Source organism: Halictus rubicundus, chromosome 8 (genome assembly GCF_050948215.1).
Source record: "Halictus rubicundus isolate RS-2024b chromosome 8, iyHalRubi1_principal, whole genome shotgun sequence".
NCBI lineage: Eukaryota > Metazoa > Arthropoda > Insecta > Hymenoptera > Halictidae > Halictus > Halictus rubicundus.
The window spans coordinates 7,326,233-7,348,546 of NC_135156.1; the positions used below are offsets into that span (position 1 = coordinate 7,326,233).

Here is a 22,314-nt window from a genome sequence, read left to right on the forward strand (position 1 = left end):
GGATAACGATGGAGAAGATTGCGAAAACTGTACAGATACGCCCAACTATCGAACGTATAAAATAACGTTATACACTTTTACTTGCGTTAAACAAGTTTTCTCCACTTCCTAGAATTTTTTAATTGTCCGACAGGTTCGAGTCTTGACCTTTTCGAAATCGACTGGCCGTTGTAGAGGAAAAAACAAATGCTGGTAGGTGGGAGAAAAAGGCAAAGGGAAAAAATCGGACGAGCGGCACGTAAAAAAAAGAAAAAAGGTTCCCTTCGGCGGTGGCGGCCGGTGCCGGTCCACATTCCCAAATCAGGTTCTGCCAGTTTGACATTTCGACGTCCGACCTCCTAATTCTTGGTGCAAGAGTCAAGGCATCCTGGTTCGTCGACCAGGTATTTTACACGCGCGGCACGTCGAAACGTTTAAACAAAGGCGGCCGTTAAAAATCGTCCGGAGAGAAACTCGAAAGGGCCGGTGCAAAACTCGTGAGATATTAGCTTCGATAAAAATGAGAGGCGCGAAAAGAAATGGAGTGCATCGATCCGAGAGAGGAGGAAACACAAAAGGTCTCGATGCGAATGACCTAACACGATGCTTATCAGCAGACTCTCCCACGCAGTTGAGCTTAATGAATGAATGAATGGGTTGCGTCACAGGCAGAGATGCGCTTGTACGTACCGCGGAGGTCCTGCGTAAAAATAGGCGCCCACTTGCTCCCGAAGGAAAGGCATAATTATAGACGGCCCGATAACAGCACCGCCGACCCACTGGGGAGAGAACGTAACGAGGAAAAGAGAAAGACCGAGAAAACGGTCTATCGCAGAGCCTTATACTTACGTAGAATGCTAACTAATACCTTTCGAGAGATGCCAAACCCACCTGCGTGCTGAGCCGATACCACGAAACTGAATTGTTTTGCAATAACCAGAAGGACCCTGTTACACGTACGCGGTGAAACACTGTTGCAGTTCTGTATTAGAATGCGACCCGTGTCGGTCGCCCGCTTATTTAATAACAAGACACGGGCCTGGGAGGAATAAAAAGACCACAGTCGGAAGAAATGTCTCGGCAGTATCTGTCTATCAAGGTAAATTAAACACAGAAGACACAAAAATATCGCTTTAGATGTAAGGCCGAGGGTGACACGCGTAAGCCTAATCTCTACATGCCAAACAACAGTTGATCCATCTTTCTGTGAAAATGCATTCAGTCGTCTTCCTCCGATTTTTGTTCCTTCTCCAACAAGTTCCTGTTTTACATTCTGCTGATAATAACAAACTCTACCAGCAGAAAATATAACATTTAATGACTACAATTACAAGTAAAGTCACAACTATGGAAAACATGTTACAAGCCGACTGAAACAGGCCTTCCGAAGACGAGCATCAACCCCACCATACAAAATGGAGTAACACTGTCTCAACCCTCCTATAACACGACCAATTCGTACAGTGTTATAAGAAACTCAGAATTACAGTGATTTCTCTATATATGTCACCAATACCTGGACGACAAATGTCGCGGAATTATCCCCATTACCCGCGAGGGGCCGCGAAGCTCGAGAGACCTCGGACTCCGAGGAGTGTAAACATTCTTGGACGATGACAATAAAGAGTTGTTGACATACATATATCGAGAATTCACTGTGCTGCAAATCGGATCAAATTAAATTTGATGAAAAGTCCGCGTTGTAGAAGGGTTCACTTTATTTTTACTAAGTCTAGACTGCTAATCAGAGTGCAATGAAATCCAAATTATACAGCGTATCAGAATTGTCTCCTCTGTGCTAGTAGAGCGTCATCGCGAGTTGGCAAACATTTTCCTTTCAGTTCGTCCCCGAGGTGAAAATAGTTCTAGGAACCCGGGTGACCATGCTTCTGCTTTTCTAGCGTCGCTTTCGCCGATTTGCCGAAGTCGAAACGCATATTCGGCCGGTTGCCCATATCTGCTGCACCCACTGAATTCCAGAATCAAGCGAGCCCACCCGACGAGGCGAAACGACGACGACGCATACATTTTTATGAGCATCATAGCCGCCCGGCGTTCCAACGTACGCGGATTTTCCTGGTAGGCTCGAGAACCCGGCGAGTTTTCACGATGAATAGAACGGAGTTAATTCACGCCTCGTCCCCCACCCCCTTCTCTATCGTTGGAAAACGAACCTGGGCAGGGTTGCGTGCGAATACCGCGGAAAAAAAAGTCCGGACGTAAGACGAGCACCCGGTGTGTCTTCGTTGGACGCATCAGAGATCAGGATCGTATTAACGCGTCCTCGTGCCTCGTCGTAACACGAGGCGCGGTAAGATCGTACGAAAATAGGTACAGTCATTTCTCTACGTATATGTCGCCAAGGCCTGGACGATAAACGTCGAGGAATTATCCCCACTACCGCGGTGTATACCCCGTGGGGTCACGAGAGGACTCGGACGCCGAGGAGTGTAAACATAACACGGCTCGGGTATGTTGACATATATCGACTGTGCAATGAAACGTCGTTAACAGCGACAGTTAACCTATAGCTGGACGCTTCCGACCAGCGGAGACTAGCCTGTTGGAAGAAGTTAAATGTCACGAGCGACACAGCGGGAACTGTTATCGGAACCGGATCAAACCGTGAATTTCTTCGGCTGGAATAATATGTAAATTTAACGATCGGAGAAATTCCATGAACGACCGCTCAATTATGAAATCAGCCGCGTCTGAAAGGGAACGAAAAAAAAAAAAAAGAATTATCGTAGCCGCGTACGTTACTTTCCATCGTCCGAGCCGCGTGCAAGGTAGAACTTCGCTCGGCCTTCGTCGCGACGTTACGAGGACGACGAAGATTTTTCTGTCGGCTTTGATATAGACCGGTCCCGGTGATTTCTAACGCGACGCTGCGCAGACTCCGTTCGCAGGACCGCAGTTTTCGCGTGTTCGCTGCGTCACCGGCACCGAGGACGATAATTAAACCGCACCAGGGATTTTACCAGGCGAGCCATTATCGAAACGCGAACCTGCGTTCGCTCGATCTTTTCCCGGAAACGCAATCACTCTTTCCGTACCGGGAATCCCTCGGCGCCTTGCCGTTCAGGCGAACGCGGTACCTCTCATAGGCGTTTACGTAATTAAAGGCGCTAAGCGACTGCAGTTGGCGCCACACTTGACGCACACGTGTACAGATAACATCGTTCGATTAAAGACTGTGCCGTGAGGAGGCGCGTGAACCACGGAAAAATGAAGCGATCCAGGTCTATTATCATTGCTGTCACGTGCGACCGACTCCGTCGCGCGCGCTGTTGACGAGGAAACAGAACAAAATTGTTGCAAGAAAACGAAACACATTTTCCGCATACATTACGCAAATGCAGACGATTAACTGTGACACCAGGCTGAACCCTGGACAAGACGTGCTGCGCTCGCAATTTTATTTATCGCTGTGACCACCGAGCACTAACAGCGACTAGCATTAGTCAGTTTGTGAAAATAACAAAACTGAGTTTGTTTACGTTCTGCGCGATTTTTGTTGCAATGCGTGGCTTCGACAGAGAGATCCAATGGATCAATTCTCGCGATAGCTTCTATAATTGTGAAAACAAAATGAAAGGCAGTGTCATTGAATCTAACACAGTTTTCTAGAAAATCATACATTTCACAATAAATTTTCTTAAATGTAAAAAACAAGAAACATAGTGGGAGTTCAAAAACGCGAATGATATTTTTATTTTAGTATTTCTATAAATTGGACCAAGCCTTTACAGTGACCAAAAGGTCAATATGTTGTAATTTATCTACATAACAAAAGGGAATTTTTCTTCGGTCGGCCAAAAGAAATTGTGTCCCTGTTTGTTTTACAATTTCGAGAATGGTCCACGGAGCAAAAAGAATGAAAAAATGTAAAAAATTGCTTTGGTATGTATAAAGAGCATTGGCATGATTTTATTTATTCAGAAAGATTTTCGACGAATGTGGATTGTAGATTGTTTCGAGGGGCTGGCGAAGGTACTGTTGATTGTAGGATGAGGTAATTCGCGAATCGGTGCGAGATTTTGAATGCGGAGCGAAGATGCCGAGGGGGCACTGTGCCCGTGTAATACGGTACTGAGTATCCCTCACCACGGCGAGCGCGACTGTGGCGCGAATGGCAAAAAGGCTTAACCGCATTCCGGCGACCATTTAAACCGCCGCGGCGGGGTCCCACGCTTGACCGCAAGCAGCGACCGACCGGCCGGCCGGCTATCGATTGACGTCACTTGGTACCGCGTGACCTTCGTGTTCCCGCGCGAGTACCTGCGCATGCTCCGTCGATCATACCCCGCGGTGCACCTGTACACGCTTCGAAAGACGGGAAAAAGGGAAGAGGAACGCGTGTGTGACTTTAATCCGGAAATCACAAAATAATAAGTCTTTTAAAAATTCTTTTTGGGCGTCAATGACGTCACTTGGTACCGCAAGAGTACCTGCGCATGTTCCGTTCACCTCAGGTGCATGATCATACACCTCGCAGTGCACTTCGGCACATTTAGAAAAATAAAAAAAAAAAATAAGGGAACGCAAGCGTAATTCAAGAATGAAAAATAATATTTAAAAATTTTTTTTTATTTGACAGTGAGTGTCACATGCGTTATTTTGTACTCTTTTAGTTGGTTCGACTATACAGTGTGGTCCCATAAAGAATAATTTTGTATGTAATTTATTGTAAATGATCGATCAAGAAATACGTACTATTTTTGTAAGTACTTCATTAAGAATCATCAGGTGAAGGATCATTAGTCGATTATCTTAATTTTCGTCAGAAAGTAAGCGAGGATATTCTAACCGTTGCGCAACTCGTGCAAATCACGCGCCCCTGAACTATGCTCTGGGTTGCGTCTAAACAACCCTGACTTTTACCTCGCCTCGAAAATTGCTCTATTTAAAGCGCACTCGTTTAACCGAACGAAATCGCGTGGCAGGGTCATCGCGCTCTAATAAACAAGGATGTTGTATAGTTAAATTCGAAGCACCGAAGCACTCTCAATAAACCGGTTTCCCTTATCTGTCAGTGCGGACCAAACAATTAGAAGCAACAATCGATTTTTTAGCTGTCGAACCTTCATAACGCTGAAAAAACACTCTAACAAACAAAAAGAAATTTGCTTCAACCAAATGTAAACATTTTTTAAATACATTTAAAATATGTATATTAACACTTCATCTACCGGGAGTCTATTAATAGGCTTTTCAATACTGTAACAAAAGGAAGCTTAAAAATCTTCTTTTAGACAATAATGCCAAAATAAATTATTAGATTGTGTTATGGGGATGAGAACTATGAAAAAGGGGTTTATTAAGAAATCCTCAGCCATGGGCCAGACTTTCAAAAACTGTGAAATGATCGACGGAACTTTATGCATTTATGGCTTCCGAAAATTTTCAAAAAACGCTAGAGTATAAAATTCCACAGAATGTAGTACGATTTTCATTTATTTCAGAACTACGAAGACTACTGCCACCGAAAATAAAATTTTGCAGGATCCCACTTTCTTAAAATTTGCCTACAAAAATTAAAAATTGCATAAATATATGTATATACGTTATAAATAAACGTTAACGGCATTTCAACTCAACGTTCACTATACGGAGTGTCCCACTCGGACTATAGAATTTGGAGATTCAAAATGGAGATTTGCATGAATATCCACACTCCGCCAATTCATTGAAAAATAAAACTGTGCATCATTTTGTCTCGGCGCTAACTGGATTCTAGAAAGTGTTTAATCGAATGCATTGTGAAATCTAACGGACCATAACTTCGAACTACCAAAGAGAAGGGAATACGCGTTATTTGCGAGTATTTCCCGACTTCGGAATTCGAAAGGTGTTCTCCGTCCAATGTCAGTGCAGCGTTGCTCATCCGCTATAAAGGATACCGAGAGAGCCTTTCGGAACACGTTAACTAATTATTAACGGCGTTTAACGAGGTCGCGCTTTTCTCGTGGTTTCACTGACCCGTCTGGCGGCTGGCAGAAGTAGCTATTTGCAAGTTGTGCTCCTGGCAATTACCAATTACGGCCGGTGACACGACGACGACAACACACGAAGGCCGAATTCGTGGTGTGTCCGGTCGCACAGTAACGTCTTCTTGATCCATTAAGTTCGGACGATCAGGAAACGGCACACTTTATAAGACCCTATCGGCGTTCCCGCACGAGAGTTCTCACCGTCTTGTCGCGCGAGAGCGGTTCTCGACAAAGCTTATCTCTGTCGGTCATCAGTTACAATCAATTAAACTGCTCGATTTAATTGTGATCGGTATAATTAAACGGATAGCTTGGGAACAGTCTCATCCTGAAAGCACACGAGCTCATCGACGGTCTACCGCGGCTTCGAATAGGCGCAGATCATTTCCAGTAGGCGAAGAGTTTCTCTTTTTAGCTGGTAGAGCCGCGGGATCGATACGAGCGCAACATTGTGCAGAAAAATAGGCCAGTAATGTCGCTCGGTTTGACGTATAATCGGAAGAGAACTGGCGTAAATGTTTGGTCACGTGCAGAGGCCAATGAAAGCACGCACGTGTATGCGCACCGTTCGCTATTGCACGACTCTTTCCTGGTCATGCTCTCCTATCGTACGAACAGAGCGCGCGCGCACACACACGCACACGCACGCATGACCCGGTGACGGTCGTTCAGCTGCAACGTCGCGCATGTGTGGTGTCCCTCTATGTGTGCGTGCGTGTGTCTAGTATCTAGTATCTATAGACCGTAGGATGTCGCCATGTGGCGCAACATATTTTCAGGTGGCGAACGGCACAATTTTCTCCTCGACTAGACGCTAGAGCGTACGGGTCGAGCGAATTATGCGAGTCGCGCCAAACCACCTCTCCCGGAATCACTATAGTTAGACCCAGTGAACAAGACACGTGACGGAAGGACCGTGTGCTCGGCTACGGGGAAGATACGTGACGTGCCCTGAAAATGCTCGCGAACTTCTCGAATCCCAATCACGAAGCCTCGAAGACGGGGCAACCATAACTCGTGGAATTCCTGCGGCGCGCGGAACGGATTTTTCCGCGCGCGTTGCTATAAATTGTTCCCGCGTTCCCGGTTGTATAACACACACACACACACACACACACACACACACACACACACACACACCGCGACACAACGATGCTGACGCATTGTATTTTGCTACCGGGTCCTCGGTTTCGCGGGACAAGTTGGTCAAGCCAATTACCGCTGCCCACCCCCGAGCAAAACCCGGTGCAATTAGCTAATTTATTCTCGGTGTGTAACTAACGATTCGTATAGAAATTCGACGGACGATTATGGGACGTATACATATGCATGTGAGAATGATTATTTAATCGAGCGAATACGAATATTCAAACTGGTATTCGAGAGACGATTGCGAACACGGTTTGCGTCTGGCAAATAATTTGTATTGTTTTACACACAAACGTACGCTCAACCTCGACACGCATTTAATATACCAAGCATTGTAACGACCGCTATCGATGCAATAATAATCTATCAAGCCATCTCCTCTTCGATGGCAATCATTCTTCTCATTGAAAGCAAACGGACGTCGCACACACCGCAATTAAATTACATTTACGGTCTACGTCTAGCGTGTGCGGTGTCGCGTCCTTGGCAACGTTAAGTTGAAGAACGTCTCTCTTTGAACGTTGTCTGAATCGATTGTATCCGCGGGAAATAACATGGAAATATTTCAGAAGTGCCGCACGGGAACGTTGGCGGTTGTTGTTCAGTTTCAAGTGGACTTCGTTTTCGACCGGTCGACTCGTTAAAGGACACACGCACGCGTTTCCGTTAAAAGGATTATACGTGTGCTAACCGCTGAAAAGCAGGCCTTTGTCCCGGGACAAAAACATTAGCTCGAAAATGTGAGAATCGTGCAAATCGAAAAATCCGAAAGCCTCGCTTTGTCTCCGTGCTTGCACAGCAACCGTGGGAGGGGAGAAAAAAAAAAGCGAAAGGTGTAAGATTTTCGTGTCTACGCGGCGGCACTCGCACACACGCGCGCGCGCTAAAACGATGCTCGCCGAATCAGCAATAACGGCCGCAAAGCCGTTATTGTTTGTGCAATCTATGCATCCGTTCCGCAAACGGTCGAGCCGATTCCAAGGCAAAAAAATTCTCACGGTTCCCTTCTCTCCTCGGAAAAACACCACTGACCCGAGCACGTTAGTGTACCGACCTCCGAACTTGTTTAAAACGAGTTTTACGATTGTGTTGTATTCGGCCGTTCCTGAGCCGGTGACGAATAACCAACCGCGATTAGCATACTTATGCGGGTACCCAAATTCGGCGAAGTGCACACCGGAGAGTGCCGTGCCGCCGTCAATTGCACTCGATTAAGAGGATCCTTAGTTCGACCTTGCTGCCTCCGTTAGGAGGGTACAAAAGAATGAGGCGAATAAACGCTCTCTTGACGCTCTAAAGGGTGTCAGAAATAATGCTTTCGGACCGAGGTGCGCGAACCTGTCGCTTTTCTGCGTCAGATTGCCTCGAAAAATCCAACCAACTCGACCTCTGACATTTATTAGCAAATTAGCTCCTTGCGGAAGACATTACTTTCAATTTCTCACCAACGTTAACCTAGTGTTAAATCTTTGCATCAATTCAAACCGGGTAAGTACAATAATCTCGTAAATTCTTGTAATCGTAACACAAACTACAGTGATTTCTCTATACATGTCGTCAAGGCCTGGACGATAATCGTCGCGGGATTACGCCCACTGCGGTATACCCCGTGAGGGGTCGCGAGAGGCCTTGGACGCCGAGGAGTGTAAACATAGCACGGCTCCTGCATGTCTCCTGGACAATACACGACGCTGGCAAGACCCGTGTTGTCGACATATATCGAGAATTCACCGTATAGTCTGGAAAAGGATGAATTTCTTTAAAAATATAAGTGAAATTTGAGCGGCGACAAGCTGATCCTTTCCAAGTAATTCTCTCGTAGATGGGTCTGATGCTTACTATCGTTGTACAAAGGATCAGCTTGTCGCCGCTACTTCGGATACACCCGGTGTAACAATGGGAAGAAAGTGTACGAGAGAGGCGACTGAATGAAATTGCATGCGCATGAAGACGAGGCGAATCAAGCGGTCCCGGTGTAATGGCGGGGCAAAGTATATGGCGCGGGAGGTAATATACAATAAATCATGACTCACCGGAATCGGAGGGTGTCTGTACGCCAAGGTGTTCCAGATTCTTTCCAATAGGCTGATTCAGGTGATAGCAGTGATCGCTGTGGGTATTCCTGACATTGATTTCCTTGTGCACTTGACACTGACCTTTATCCTCCTCTTTCCTCCTGTCGTGGAACCTGACCAGCTGACCGGTGACCTCGCTCACTGGCACAGCCTTGGTAACCGCCTCTGACATGCACTCGGACAGTTTCTCGTGTATATTGATCTGATCGTGCCTGAAGAAAGGTCCCTCGTCCTCGGTCTCGGTGTCGGATGTGCCTGAAGTCTGCGGTGTTTCGGGCCTCGTCGAATCGCCGTCGCTCTCCAAGCTTTTTGTGCGGCACTGTTGCTGTTGACTCGCCGACAGCGTCGTCGTCAGCGCGGTGCTGGCTCGGGATATCAATAAACTACGTCCCGCAGGTATTCTCTTCTGTATCTGCGAGTCCTTCTTCGCCGGTAACGTCCTATTGTGTTCTTTGCTGATGCACAGACCTGCCCACATGCAGTCGTGGTGACGTATCTCGCGCGACTCCAGGCATGTTGTCTTGTCGTACGCGACATCCGGCAGGACACCGTCGTCGTACGTCCGCTCGTGGTACATGTCCAGGTGTTGTGCGTCCACCACTCGGTCCAGCGGGAAGTCCAGGTCGAACTTCTTCCATATGTCGTCGGACACCACCGTCGCGGTGTCCAGGGGCTCGTCTAGCAAGCCCAAGTCAGAGCAATCCCAAACAGGCACCGGCATCTCGCCTAAAACCATACCACGAACAGTTAGATTCCCCACTTTCAATTCTATTCTATCGATAGTTCACCGATTACGGTCGATTTGTACTATCCGCACGAACGTGGAACGGTTAAATTTACACGAGTCAGCCCCACTCTCCCGCAATTCACTTGTCAATGGCTTCGGCTCGGCAAACCAACCTCCCAGTAAACAAGGATAGAGAATAAATGCAAAGAAAGGACGAAAGTGTCGCATGTAACCGGGCACTACTGTACTAGTTGGTAGGCGATTCCACCACCGAGGCTTTCGCAACGCAGAGTCATTAACTCCCCGGATACAGTGAATTCTCGTTACGAGTCAGTGCCAACCTCGCGGTTAGGAGTCAGTGGAACTACCCACACCACCGCGGCGTATACCCCGTGAGGGGCCGAAGCTCGAGAGTCGCCGGCACAGATCAAAGCCCGCGTGAGCGCAGGCCTTTAAATAAAAAATTTGACTTCTTTATTATTATTTTTTTTTATGAGACTTTCGCCAATATATTTGTGGCATTATTCTGATTAAAATGATACCAAACGCGATATAACTCGGATCACATTTACACTAATTTTCCGTTAATGTAATTGTAATGGGAAGTAACTTTGTGGGAAAAATAGTAATGGGAGAGACGAAATGCTGAGAGAGTATTTTAGAATTCAAACATTTATTCTTTCGTTCTGGTGCAGTAACTGCCGCGAATTTTGTGAACCTATACAATCAACATTACATTTACCAGCGATAGATACAATGTTGCGGTAAATGATCAATGGAAAAGAAAATTATACACATAATTTATTTTCAATATATCGTATAATGAACTTTATATGGCTGTACCTAAACGATCATCGCTGTCTCGAACGATTCAAATGTAACCAGAGATACAATTTATTATTTAACTTATCATTGGGGAAGCTCAACAGTGAATTTTTGTACAAACTCAAGATGTTCCTAAGAAGATGGTAGACATGTTGCTAGTAATATTTTCTGTTCACATTAAACAACATATTACTTCAATGTGCACAGCGTGCATGAGAAACGCATGACACCGGAGACGTCTTTGTGCGTCAAGGGGTCAATTCTGATCTCTTCGCTGTTCGTTCCGCAGCGTGTCAATCATTCACTCATAATGTCGCATTAAAGCGCTACAACGGTTCTCCTATTCGCTGTACAATACTTTTGGCGGGAAAAACAAGAAACACCGAGTATACGATATCCGCTTTCGCAAGCGGATGAATCTTTGGACTTGCTATTCGCGTTGTCCCCTTGGGAGGCTCAATCGCGCATATTTACTATCGATCACTTCGATGTGCATCCGTCGACTTTCCTCCTCCTTTTCGATGTTACAACACGTGGCCTCACGTAGAGGTAATAACGGCGGCCTGGGTATTGCAACAATGTGTCGTAATGTCTTCAGCATTATCAGGAGAATCAAACGAAACGAATGCAGTCGATGCTATGAAAATATGACCAAAGGTCGCGACGCGACGGGCTGTCGTTGATGCATGCACGCATATTAAAAGTACTCGGCCTTCGCCACTAACGCGACACTAACGTACCGATATTTTTTTTTCTTTTTTGCCGCGCTCAGGTGGAACGGTACGATATACAGTGATTCCTCTGCAAACGCCGCGGAATTATTCCCACTGCCGCGGGGTATACAGTGATTTCTCTATATATGTCGCCGAGACCTGGACGATGAACGTCGCGGAATTATCACCACTATCGCGGATTATACCCCGTGATGGGCCGCGAACCACGAGAGGCGGCACGCCGAGGAGTGTCTCCTGGACGATACACGTCGCTGGCGAGACGGTGTTGTTGACATATATCGAGAATTCACTGTATCGTGTAGAGAGCAGTATAGTGGAAAGGGATGACGCTCCACGTCGGGTACCCGCGATCTCGAACTCGATCGCGGGAACTGATTGGGTAACCTGCCGCGACGAACCGGAAACGCGAACGGAGACGAAACGGAGATGCAACGGAGAACTGAACAAAAAAAAAAAGGAAGAAAAAACCGGTAACGCGTGCGACGACAAATCAAACGCTATACACCGAGGTGCGACAACCTGCCATAAATCACGGACCAAACACCGAATCCCTAGACGAGGACATTTTCCCTCGCCGCGTGAGACCGTTGCGACTATTTCTTTCAGTTGGGGGTAACTACCCCTCATGGCGCATTGTAACCCTCCGATGCAGCCTCCGACGGACCGTGGACTTTTTAAAACCGGTGGCGGTTTGGTTCGATGCGTTGAAAATAAAATATTACTGACAACTCTGACTCTTCTATAGCCTGGCCTGTTGTACCTATTGTACTCAGAAGATAAAAAGAATGTCCATAAATTTCGGTGCCAAATTTGTGCGTTAACGAGGTCAAATAGATAAAAAAAAAAGATCATATAGATTTATGTAAATCTACTTGACATCTCATGTGACGTAATTTTGGTCTCGAACTTTCTGGACACCCTGTATATGAGGAACATTGTTCTAGGTTCTGCAGGCAAAATTGAAACTCTGTTACATAATGTGGAAGATTGTTGGGTACAGAAGAATCTTTGTTGGCAATCAAGCATTAATTCATGTCTGACAACAACCGGGTCTGCTGAGACCCGAGTGTCGTATGCATACGATTCAGCGATGTCATCCAGTGAGTCATGAGCTGTTTAGTTATACATTACTTTGTGATATTTTAGTCCATTCAGTTGGAAGAACGGACTAGTCACCTAGTAATTTGTTTATCTCAATTTATTCAAGAGGAAAAGCAGGAGTGAATCTAAAAGATTCGTACAATTTGTGTGATTTATATTGCAGCATATTGCACGTAAGAAGACGTGTACGTACGAATGATGAATAACAAGGTAGAGGCCTTCATCAGATTACAACTTCCTTCCATTAAACAGTGTTAATTTTCAATGTTATGAGTCAACAGGCGCCAATGTATTTTTGCAACGACTTTACCGTGCCAGAACTCCATCTACAGTCGCTTCAAACTAAACATTACAGCGAAACAGTACAACCAGTCGCGAAGGGATTTAATTGTAATAATAAAAAAATATTCGACAATTTTCTAACATCAAAAAAAAAAAAATAAATAAATTCGAAAAACACTGTGATAGCTTCCGGTACTACTGGTGTGCCACTAGTGTGTCAGTGAAGTGATCTACCGTGATCACACTTCGCGAACATGCTCGTCGCGTAGACGAGAAACTATCTTTAGGTGAAGTGGTTCTGCAAAGAGACTACAGTGAATTCTCGTTATATGACAGTGCCAACCTTACGATTCGAAGTCAGTGGAAAAACTCGCACCACCGCGGTGGGTGGCGGAAGCACGAGAGCCGTCGCGGCCACACATTGTCGGCTACATCGGTGTGAGACCAGAACTAACCCAATTACAAAACTTCTTTATTTTTTTATAAAACTTTTACCAACACATTCGTGGCATTTGCTAATTAAAATGAAACCAAATAAGATACAATTCCGATGATATTTACGTGTGTAATGAACGATGGAAGTCTTCCCATAACAATTACATTAACGGAAAATTAGTGTAAATGTGATCCGAATTATATCGCGTTTGGCATCATTTTAATCGGAATAATGTCACAAATATATCGGTGGAAGTCTCATAAAAAAATAATTAATAATGAAGAAGTTAAATTTTTCTTTGATCTGTGCCGGCGGCCGCGACTCTCCGCGGCTCTTTCTTTCCCACACGCTGTCTTTCTCTGCGTTCGAAATTTTCATCGCTCGTTACACAAGTAAATATCATCGGAATTGTATCACATTTGGTTTTATTTTAATCAGAAAAATGCCACGAATTTGTTGGTAAAAGATTCATAAAAAATAAAGAAGTTTTGTAATTGGATTAGTAGTGGTCCTCTGGCCCCACACCGATATAGCCGACACATGTGTGGCACACTCCTCGGCGACGACGGCTCTCGAGCTTCGCAACATTGTATCGGAGACGAACATTTTCGCAGTCTTATTGTCACTAACGCTTAGTGGTCATAGGTTTCTTATGAATTGTAGACGGATATGACTCTTAGGTTTCCAGCGTGCCCTGTGTGTTTCAAACGCGACGCTCGGTGATGACCTCCGATTTCGTATTCGTGTTAGTAAAAAGAACGGCGGGACTGTCATACAACGAGAATTCACGGTATACGGTGATACCGAGAAGAATTAACGGGAGACTGTGATACGAGGAAATTCCGATTCTTTCCGCAAAGTGACGCATTGTTTTACATAAGAGGCTAGAGGCGCGCGCAGTAGGATCGCCTCGTCACGACGCTTTTAGAGAGTGCAGTTATGCACTGACAGAAGGAAACGTGTCTGGGGCGCCGGTCACGCATTGAAGAGTCACATACACACGGAATGACGGAGGAAGGCGACGCGCGCCCGCGGGTCACAACTCCTTTCGGTGACTCACGGTTACAGCGAGATTCGCCAGGGTGTATCACCGTCGCGAATCTACACGCAAAGAGAACACGCTGATTTTTATTGCCAGCTTCATACCGCAGACATTACATCCGCCCGATCGGGCCCACCATGACGCCGAACCGTGGACCCGTTATCCACCGTTCCCGCCCAAAGATGGACCACCGCCGTGTTGCAATTAATTCCTACGTTCTAGGTACGAACACGTTGCCACTTTCACGCTAATCGCACTTGTGCCTGCGGATACACTCTTTGAGAAGGGACACACCTAAATCAACCCTTCGATGACTTTCGAAAAAACGAAATACAGATTTTCCCTAGAAAGCTGAATCCTAGATCGAAGTTTCCGATTTTGGGAAAAAATAGAGACACAACAAAATAACCTTTGTTTTGTAACTAGAATGTACCGGTGAAAATTAATATTTAGTAAGACCGAAGGATTCGGCAGATATAAAGGATAATCATATTAAAATAATTTATGACATTGATTCGAGTCTGTTAGATTTTCTAGGGGTTGTAATTTCATAAGTAACGGTGAAAGAGGAAATATTACAATTGTGTTGAAGATTGTGGAATGTAGAGAATTTTTAAAAGAATATTTTTGATTGCTGGTAGATAATATCTTAATATGCTAAATATTAATTGATTAACACCATACGGTATAGGACGTTTTGAACATTTTGAGGATTAAAAAATGCTCATATCCAAAAGTAATTATGAAAGTGAATATTAGAAAGGACATTTTAAAATAGGGTGAAAGACCCAATTTCTGTGAGGGTGCCAATTACTGTGCTTTTATTAATTGTACTTACTTTTAAAGCACAATGACGGTTAAACAAGAGATATTAAATTTTTTCGTTAAAATCAGTCAACCCTTAACGAACCAATGCCGCGTATATGTTGGCAAAAATAAAGAAAGAAATAAAATATAAATATTTTCCTTTCTATACTTGATATAAAAGTGTTGAGTACACAGTTTCTCCTCGTATGAAAAATAGTTTGGACCTGGTGGGAAGTAAACTTGAAATACTTCCGGACCGTTAAGGGTTAATATACACATCTCTTTTTAACTATTCGTTGTGCTTTGAAAGTAAGTATAATGAATATAGACACAGTAATTGGTTTCCCTGACCCTATCAAAGATTTGAATTTGCCAGCACGGTAATTGGAAATGAAACGTATCGGGGAAGTGATTCAGTAGTAAATAATAATTCGAAAGACAGTTTTAAAAAAAGTAGAAGGATCGATGGTGGCAATATTTTGACAACCGGTCGGGCAAAGACGTTTGACAGTTGGCCGAGTCGTTCATCGCCGAGATTCATATCGAAAACGGACGAGGAGAGTCCCGAAAAGTAAGCAACACAAGACAAGAAAGAAAAAGTGAAAGAGGGCGGAAGGGGAAGGGAGGACACGGTGAGCTTTGTGGCTTGCTCGGCCGTGAAAAACGCGAACCGCTGAAAAACAATGATACATTAGACGTTTCTCTCTTTGACCCTACCTCGCTGCTGAATCGAACAAAAGAGAGTCGGGTAAGGGAGGGGGGAAGAAATCACCTTCCTAGAACGGCCTTGCCAACGAAAGAAACCATCCCGAGTGTTTCGTGTTACTCTCCTCGCAGGGAGAGAGAGAGAAAAAAAAGATAAACTTTCGTTAGATCGTCCTGGTAACGTCGTCGAGCGCGCGGGAAAAAACCGTTCCCCGACGAATAGTAAACAAAAGACGAATGTTTTCGCAGAAACGTCCCGAATAATTTCTTGCGAAAATTCCATCGGTTCCCCATAGCACAGATCAGGTTCAAAATAAAAATAACTATTTCCATTTGTTGGCCGCTAGACGCGGACACAGCGAAATTCCTGGGACAAGAAGGATTTTATTATATATATATTACATGTTAAACGTTAACAATCCATCGCTTTTAGAAAACTAAATTTTTCTTCATTTTCGGTGGAAGTCACGAGAACGTGTATCACTGTTAATTCTCTAAAATGGGCATTTCGAGATAAAATGGCATTCTCGAACAGGAGAAGACAATCTGGTAATTTTATTCTTAACAATGATAATGCATTTGTCACTGTATCACTCTACCACGGCTATTCTAGGAAAGGGGCGTGTCCCGAGAACACAAATTACGAATAGCGTACACTATAAAATCACTATAAAATCCACATTATTTTGTTGCACATATTCAACTTTAGATTATTCTCTAATAATTAACATCGGTGTTGGAAGTTTCGTAAGAGAACATATTTTGGTGATCGACATAAGAACCGACTGCGAATGTATTAACGAATGGAATAATTATTTCAAAATAAAATATCGCTAACTGTATCCAACTTGTTAACGCATTCTCGAAAATTGTTAATACACTAACACAGAAGCTGCAAGAAATAAATGTTCTGGGCAAAGAAAATTTCAATTTTGTTAATTGTCCTAGAAAGTTGTCTCACTTTTTTTCCCGCCGGGAGAGTGTAATAAAATGATAATTTCTTTGAAATTGAGGGAAACCGTTCACAGCAAGCCGAATGTTAACCCACGCCGTACATATAAGGAATGCGACATTCCACGTCGTCCGACGACGATCGATAGATCGAACTTATTTCATATTAGAACCACGAGTCCGCATATCGAATCGAGAAACAAACCGGTCCAGCTTTGGATAGGCGGTGGTGGTGGTGGTGTTCACTAACTTCCGTCGAACATTATCGTTCGAGCGTGTAAGCGGACAGCTTTCCTACCGGCCGCTATAATTAAGAGTGGATTTCTTCTGAGGATGAAAGGGCGCGATACGGTAAAAGTATAGTGAAAAATGTCCCGGGCGGCCTTCGAGCGGACGCCAAACGAATTCCTAAAAACTAGAACCCCCCGCCGGGCGCGGATTGTTACGTTGCACGACATTGCGATAGAAAGTGCAATACGCCGGGTAAACTCGCTTATCTCCGCTTGACACACATATTTTCGCGTGCATATCGATCCGAAACGAAACTGGGAAAATGTCCGCGGAGTCGATTTCCGACACGAGCCGTCAACCAAAATCTCGGAATCGCGAAATGGCTTTGCGAAAATATAATCACGATCCTCACGACCGGCGTCCCGTGCCAAAATCCGTAGAAACCAATCGAGACCATTGCCGCGTGAAAATACGGTGCTCGGTAATTTGATTTTCAAAAATATCCAAAAAATGGAAATAGAAAATCTGCGACACCGTTACAGATATCCGGCTATCGGCAGAAAGCATAAATTCACAGCAGGGGACCCAATTACCGTGTCTATATTAAATATATTAAATATACTTATTTTTAAAGCACAATGAATATTAAAGAAGAGATATATCAACTGATTTTAATGAAAAAAATTTAATATCTCTTTTCTAATATTCGTTATGCTTTGAAAATCAGTCCACAATTTGGGAACAGGTATCCGGTTTTTATTAGTTACCGTACCAATATTAAATATACCTACTTTTAAAGCATAATGAATTTACTGATTTTACTGAAAATCGGTATAATTAATGTAGGCACGGTAATCGGGTCCCTTATGCTATAAAAATGGCTATAAAAATGCTGTGCAAATTTTTGCAAATTACGTTAAGAAAATTTGGTGGCCATGTATTGTTTCGAAAAAGTTAACGAAATCGCGTTGGCGCCGGCCGCTAGCCGCTGGTCTCGGGAAGTCGAATGATCGAAGCTCTAATATGGATATAGCTCTCGTTCAATTATTCGAATCCGGGCGTCACACGCGAGAAATAGTGCGCGGCGTGATTTTCACGTCAAAGTTCAACCGAATGAATACATGTGCAACTGAAATGAACTGACCGACTATTTCATAACACTATTTATAGACAAGCGCGATTCCGCCGAGCAGCAGGCCAGCTGCCAGGAAGAAATTCGTAAGTTGATACAAAGTATTCGCGGGATTCCGCGTTCACGGAAACAAAGTCTCTCATCGATATTAATATCGAACGAATCACCGGTTCGATACAATTGAGAAAAATACGCGTTATATTTTCGGGCGGAATGCCGGACAGCGTCGCGTCCTTCGGGGGGAAGCTAGAAGAAAAGCGTCTAGGCATGTCTGCTGATCTATTTGCATCGAACTGCGACGCCGGATATCGAAATATTTCACTCGCGCTACACGCTTTTCGGAGGATCACTGGTACAGGAAACGTTCGCCCGGAATAATTAGAGAAAAATCACTGTTAACCTAGAAAACGATGTGGACGCGTCGCTAGGAATACCCGGTGACAGAAAATTTCGTGGGATGTCGACAGAATAGGCAACACAGCGTACAAACCTGTCGGCCACTTCGTGTTGTAACCCAAGTGAAAAATATTATCCAGTATGGAACACACTTTGGCGCGGCTTTGAATATCGCGCGGAAAAAAAAAACTGAACTGATACGAGAAAGGCGGCGTGTCCCGCTTATTCGAATCGGTGAATTTTTCCTCGGTTTTCCGGTTCACCCACTCTGGACGCGAAACGGGCCGAACGGATTATATATTCGCGGCACTGAAAACGCGCGTTCTCCTCGGGCCCCCGTTGGTCCTTTCTTCCGTGGCCCCGGTGTCCCCCGTGGAAAAACCGACACGGTCAAGTGTCTTAAGGTAAAATGATCGGTTCGGGCGATTCAGCCGCGTGTGCTATTGCCGCGTTCGGCCATAAACGTTCCAGCCGTTTTCGTTTATTGTCGAGATTGCTGTACGAAGAATAGCTGCTGCTGCTGTGTTCGACCGTACAAAGAAAGAATTTCATTCTCGGCGCGATCTGTACGATAAGCCGGTGGCTCTAACTCTGTCCCTGCGCACGCGCACGGCGATCGGCGGCAACCCAACCTTTGCTTTAAGGCCGGTTAAAGGCAACTGAACTGTTCTGCTCGTGTGCCTTGCATCTTCCACAGTCGACGGGCATGCCCACCGCTCGAGACCCGGCGCCAGGACCGTACACGCAACCACGCAACCACGCGCCCCACCCCAATACCGTACGTTCACTCTTCGCGGCGGGAGTATTTTGTCTCGTATCGCTCGATAATCGCGTCGCTACTTACGACCGCATCGGTCCGCTCCTCTTCTGACTTCTGACGGTGTTCGCTCCTACAACCGCCGACAAAAAGATACGATTTTAGTCAATCAATTATATTGTTCAGCTGTAAATATCTGTACCGAAGATTATGCGCACTATCCGTTCCTAAGAAATTCTTATAAATAAATGCGTAAACAGGTATCCTACTGGGTCGAAAGGTTCGGACGAAAGGTCGTAGCATTTTTAAATTAAAATTAAAATCTTATTTAATCCCTTTCCAGTCGTACCATACTATCTTATATTATATTAGGTTGACAAGAAAAATATAAAATATAGTTTTTACATAAAATTAAAAGATATTGTTGTGTTACATGTATCTAAAGTTTAAAAAAGAATTAATAAATGTTGTCTTTCCTTCATAATCTTGCATATTATGTATTACTGTTCGTTCAACGAAAATTAATTCCGACCAACATGACACCTATGTGTAAACTTAATACGACCGCAAAGGGTTAATGATAATTTAAGAATTCAAATTTTATTCGGTAACACGTTCCATTACTTTTTGCCATTTTTGAGGTAACTTATCGTGCTACTGGATTTTATTTAAAATATTTTAAGCTAATACTTTCCCTTGTGTAAATCTGCACAGGAAGCGTTAATATTAAAAGTTGTGAGAAGTATTTACCGGCTGTCGAATATATTTTACAATTATTTAAAAAAATTCTATTCAGTTATTGACAATTGTATACAATATAATAGTTAACAATATATGGCATCCATTTACGTTACAAACGAGTCAGATTAAACAACGGAAAAGTGAACGTCTATCAATTAGAGCACAGAATCTTCTATTGCACTTTCTATATTTCTAGATAGGAATAAATATGGCGGTTGTGCAATGTGTTCATTAAAAGTACAATCGCAATGGAAGAAGCTTTATCATTTAATCATTCTGAATGTAATTTAGTATATAGGATAATTAGAGGTAGGATTTTATTATCAATTTCCTATTAAAATGTGCATTTGAATATTCTATCTGTAATCCAGTAAAGAATATACTGTCCTATATTTAGCTGTATCGTCAATACTAGATAATACGCTAATAATATACTTCGTATCTTTTGCGATTATATGTAATGCTCACTTGTAAATTCAAACAATTAACACTGTATCTTCATGTATGGCATTTTTATTTATCAGTTTCAGATTCTTAAAAATGGGCTTCTACGTAAAATTACTCAATCAATTGATACAGGCGTGTGCACAGTACGATTAAAATTAGTCTTTCCAAAACTAAAATAGATGTAAGTATATTTTAAAAAAGATCTGTAAACGTAAGCGTATCAGTATGTTAGTGAAAACGAGATTGCATACAATTTTTTCAACGTAAAAGTGTCAATACGATTGCACTATTTATAGATGTAGTTTATAAAAGTTGCATGATATAGAGTTCGACAGATAATATAGGTAGATGAAGGAGCATTCGCTAGAAGTTGCAAGTTGATTACAAGTTACCCATTTGCATCATTAGCGTATACATACGCTCAACTTTGTTGGTCACTCTCATTATTCGTTAGCTAAAAAGTAGAAATGGAGGGTGTTGTTGGAGATGAAAGTAGTAATTCTGATTTTTTCTTATAATGCTGAAATATGAAGTTCTTTTACTAGTAGTCATTTTTGTACTTAAATATAATGAAAAAAAAGTTTGGTGATACAGTAAATGATACGTGGATAGCACCGACGACTGCAAAGCAAGGCGGTCTTGGCCTTTTAATACATCAATTTCTGCAGTCTGATAATTGACTTACGTGTATCGAATACATCGTGCTGTTATTCATTCTGAAACAGCATTCTTCTGCACACATTGCTCCTCAGAATGAGAGCCACATATTATGGTTTGATGCACACCGGCTCGCATACGTTTGTCATGGGAGAAATATATGGAAGCCGCATATGGAGCAGGATTGTGTTTCGCAATCTGTCGAAACCTGCGCGGATGTAATACCACAATCAGTCGTTCAGTATGATAGAAACAGCACGATCAACGCCCCCACTGTTATTCCTCGACTGCAAACGTATAACCCTCGACAATAAAAGTTTTCAATGTTCTCAGAAGAATCGAATTTTTTGAGCAAGAACGGAGAATTCGCAACGTGTTGCAACCAGGTAACCTGGTACCCGGTCATTGACATACGAGATAAATAAACCAAATACGCCAAACGGAATACAATGAACAGGAGGAGAATTTTCTTTTATTACGGGTTTCCCTATTTACGCAATCAAGTACTAATAAACGTATGCGTTACACTTCCGGAGCTTTATACGCGATCCAATAATAACTTCCTCTCGGTACATTTATTTCCAAGGCAACTGAAACAATCGTGTCCCCGTCGTTTCGCGTACATTGTACTTTTGAACCACAGGTTGCATAATGGCTTACAGCTTGTTTTAAAGGCAACGGGACGCATTTGTCACGAGTAATGGCCCCCCGGCTACCTTTCGAGCGATACAATCGTGTTCGTACTCGTTGTGAACGAATCGTCAAATTGCGATAGAAGCCACGGGAGGGAACGTCTTCGCCGATTTTTGATACTGTTGGGAGACAGAGCCGAGACTTTCGGCGTATTGATTTCCTAGACGCCTTCTTTTTCTGAGCAATTAAGGCGCCGCAACGAGAAGAAAGTGTCGTTGATCGGCGCGCGGATAGCGTATCAGCTTGGAATAGTCATCGGCCGGCGACTTTTGCGCAAAGAACAACAGTGCATGCTGCCTAGAAAGGCCAGTCGCAATGTATCTACATACGTAGCCCTTGACACACAATGTTGTGCAATTCGAAGCAGCGCGGAAAGCACTGCCGATAGCGTCTCGTTACGTCACTTTCAGCGTCAAGGGCTAGACTCACGAGACATCCCGATGAACAATAATTA

At 43.8% G+C, this 22,314-nt stretch overlaps 1 protein-coding gene and 1 long non-coding RNA gene across 2 annotated transcripts in view; both read right to left on the reverse strand.

Annotated features, from left to right (window-relative positions):
* The window catches only part of Myc (bHLH transcription factor Myc), a 32,683-nt gene extending 13,472 nt beyond the window's left edge, over nt 1–19,211 (reverse strand). The window contains exons 1-2 of the mRNA XM_076792157.1: nt 18,660–19,211; nt 9,155–9,922 (exon numbers count right to left, since the gene is read on the reverse strand). Of these exons, the coding sequence (XP_076648272.1) occupies nt 9,155–9,917 (763 nt within the window). The 5' untranslated portion in view covers nt 9,918–9,922; nt 18,660–19,211. The remainder of the gene's footprint in view (nt 1–9,154; nt 9,923–18,659) is intronic.
* The window catches only part of LOC143356459 (uncharacterized), a 68,877-nt gene continuing 57,582 nt past the window's right edge, over nt 11,020–22,314 (reverse strand). The window contains exon 2 of the long non-coding RNA XR_013082672.1: nt 11,020–11,575. This is a non-coding gene — a long non-coding RNA (uncharacterized LOC143356459). The remainder of the gene's footprint in view (nt 11,576–22,314) is intronic.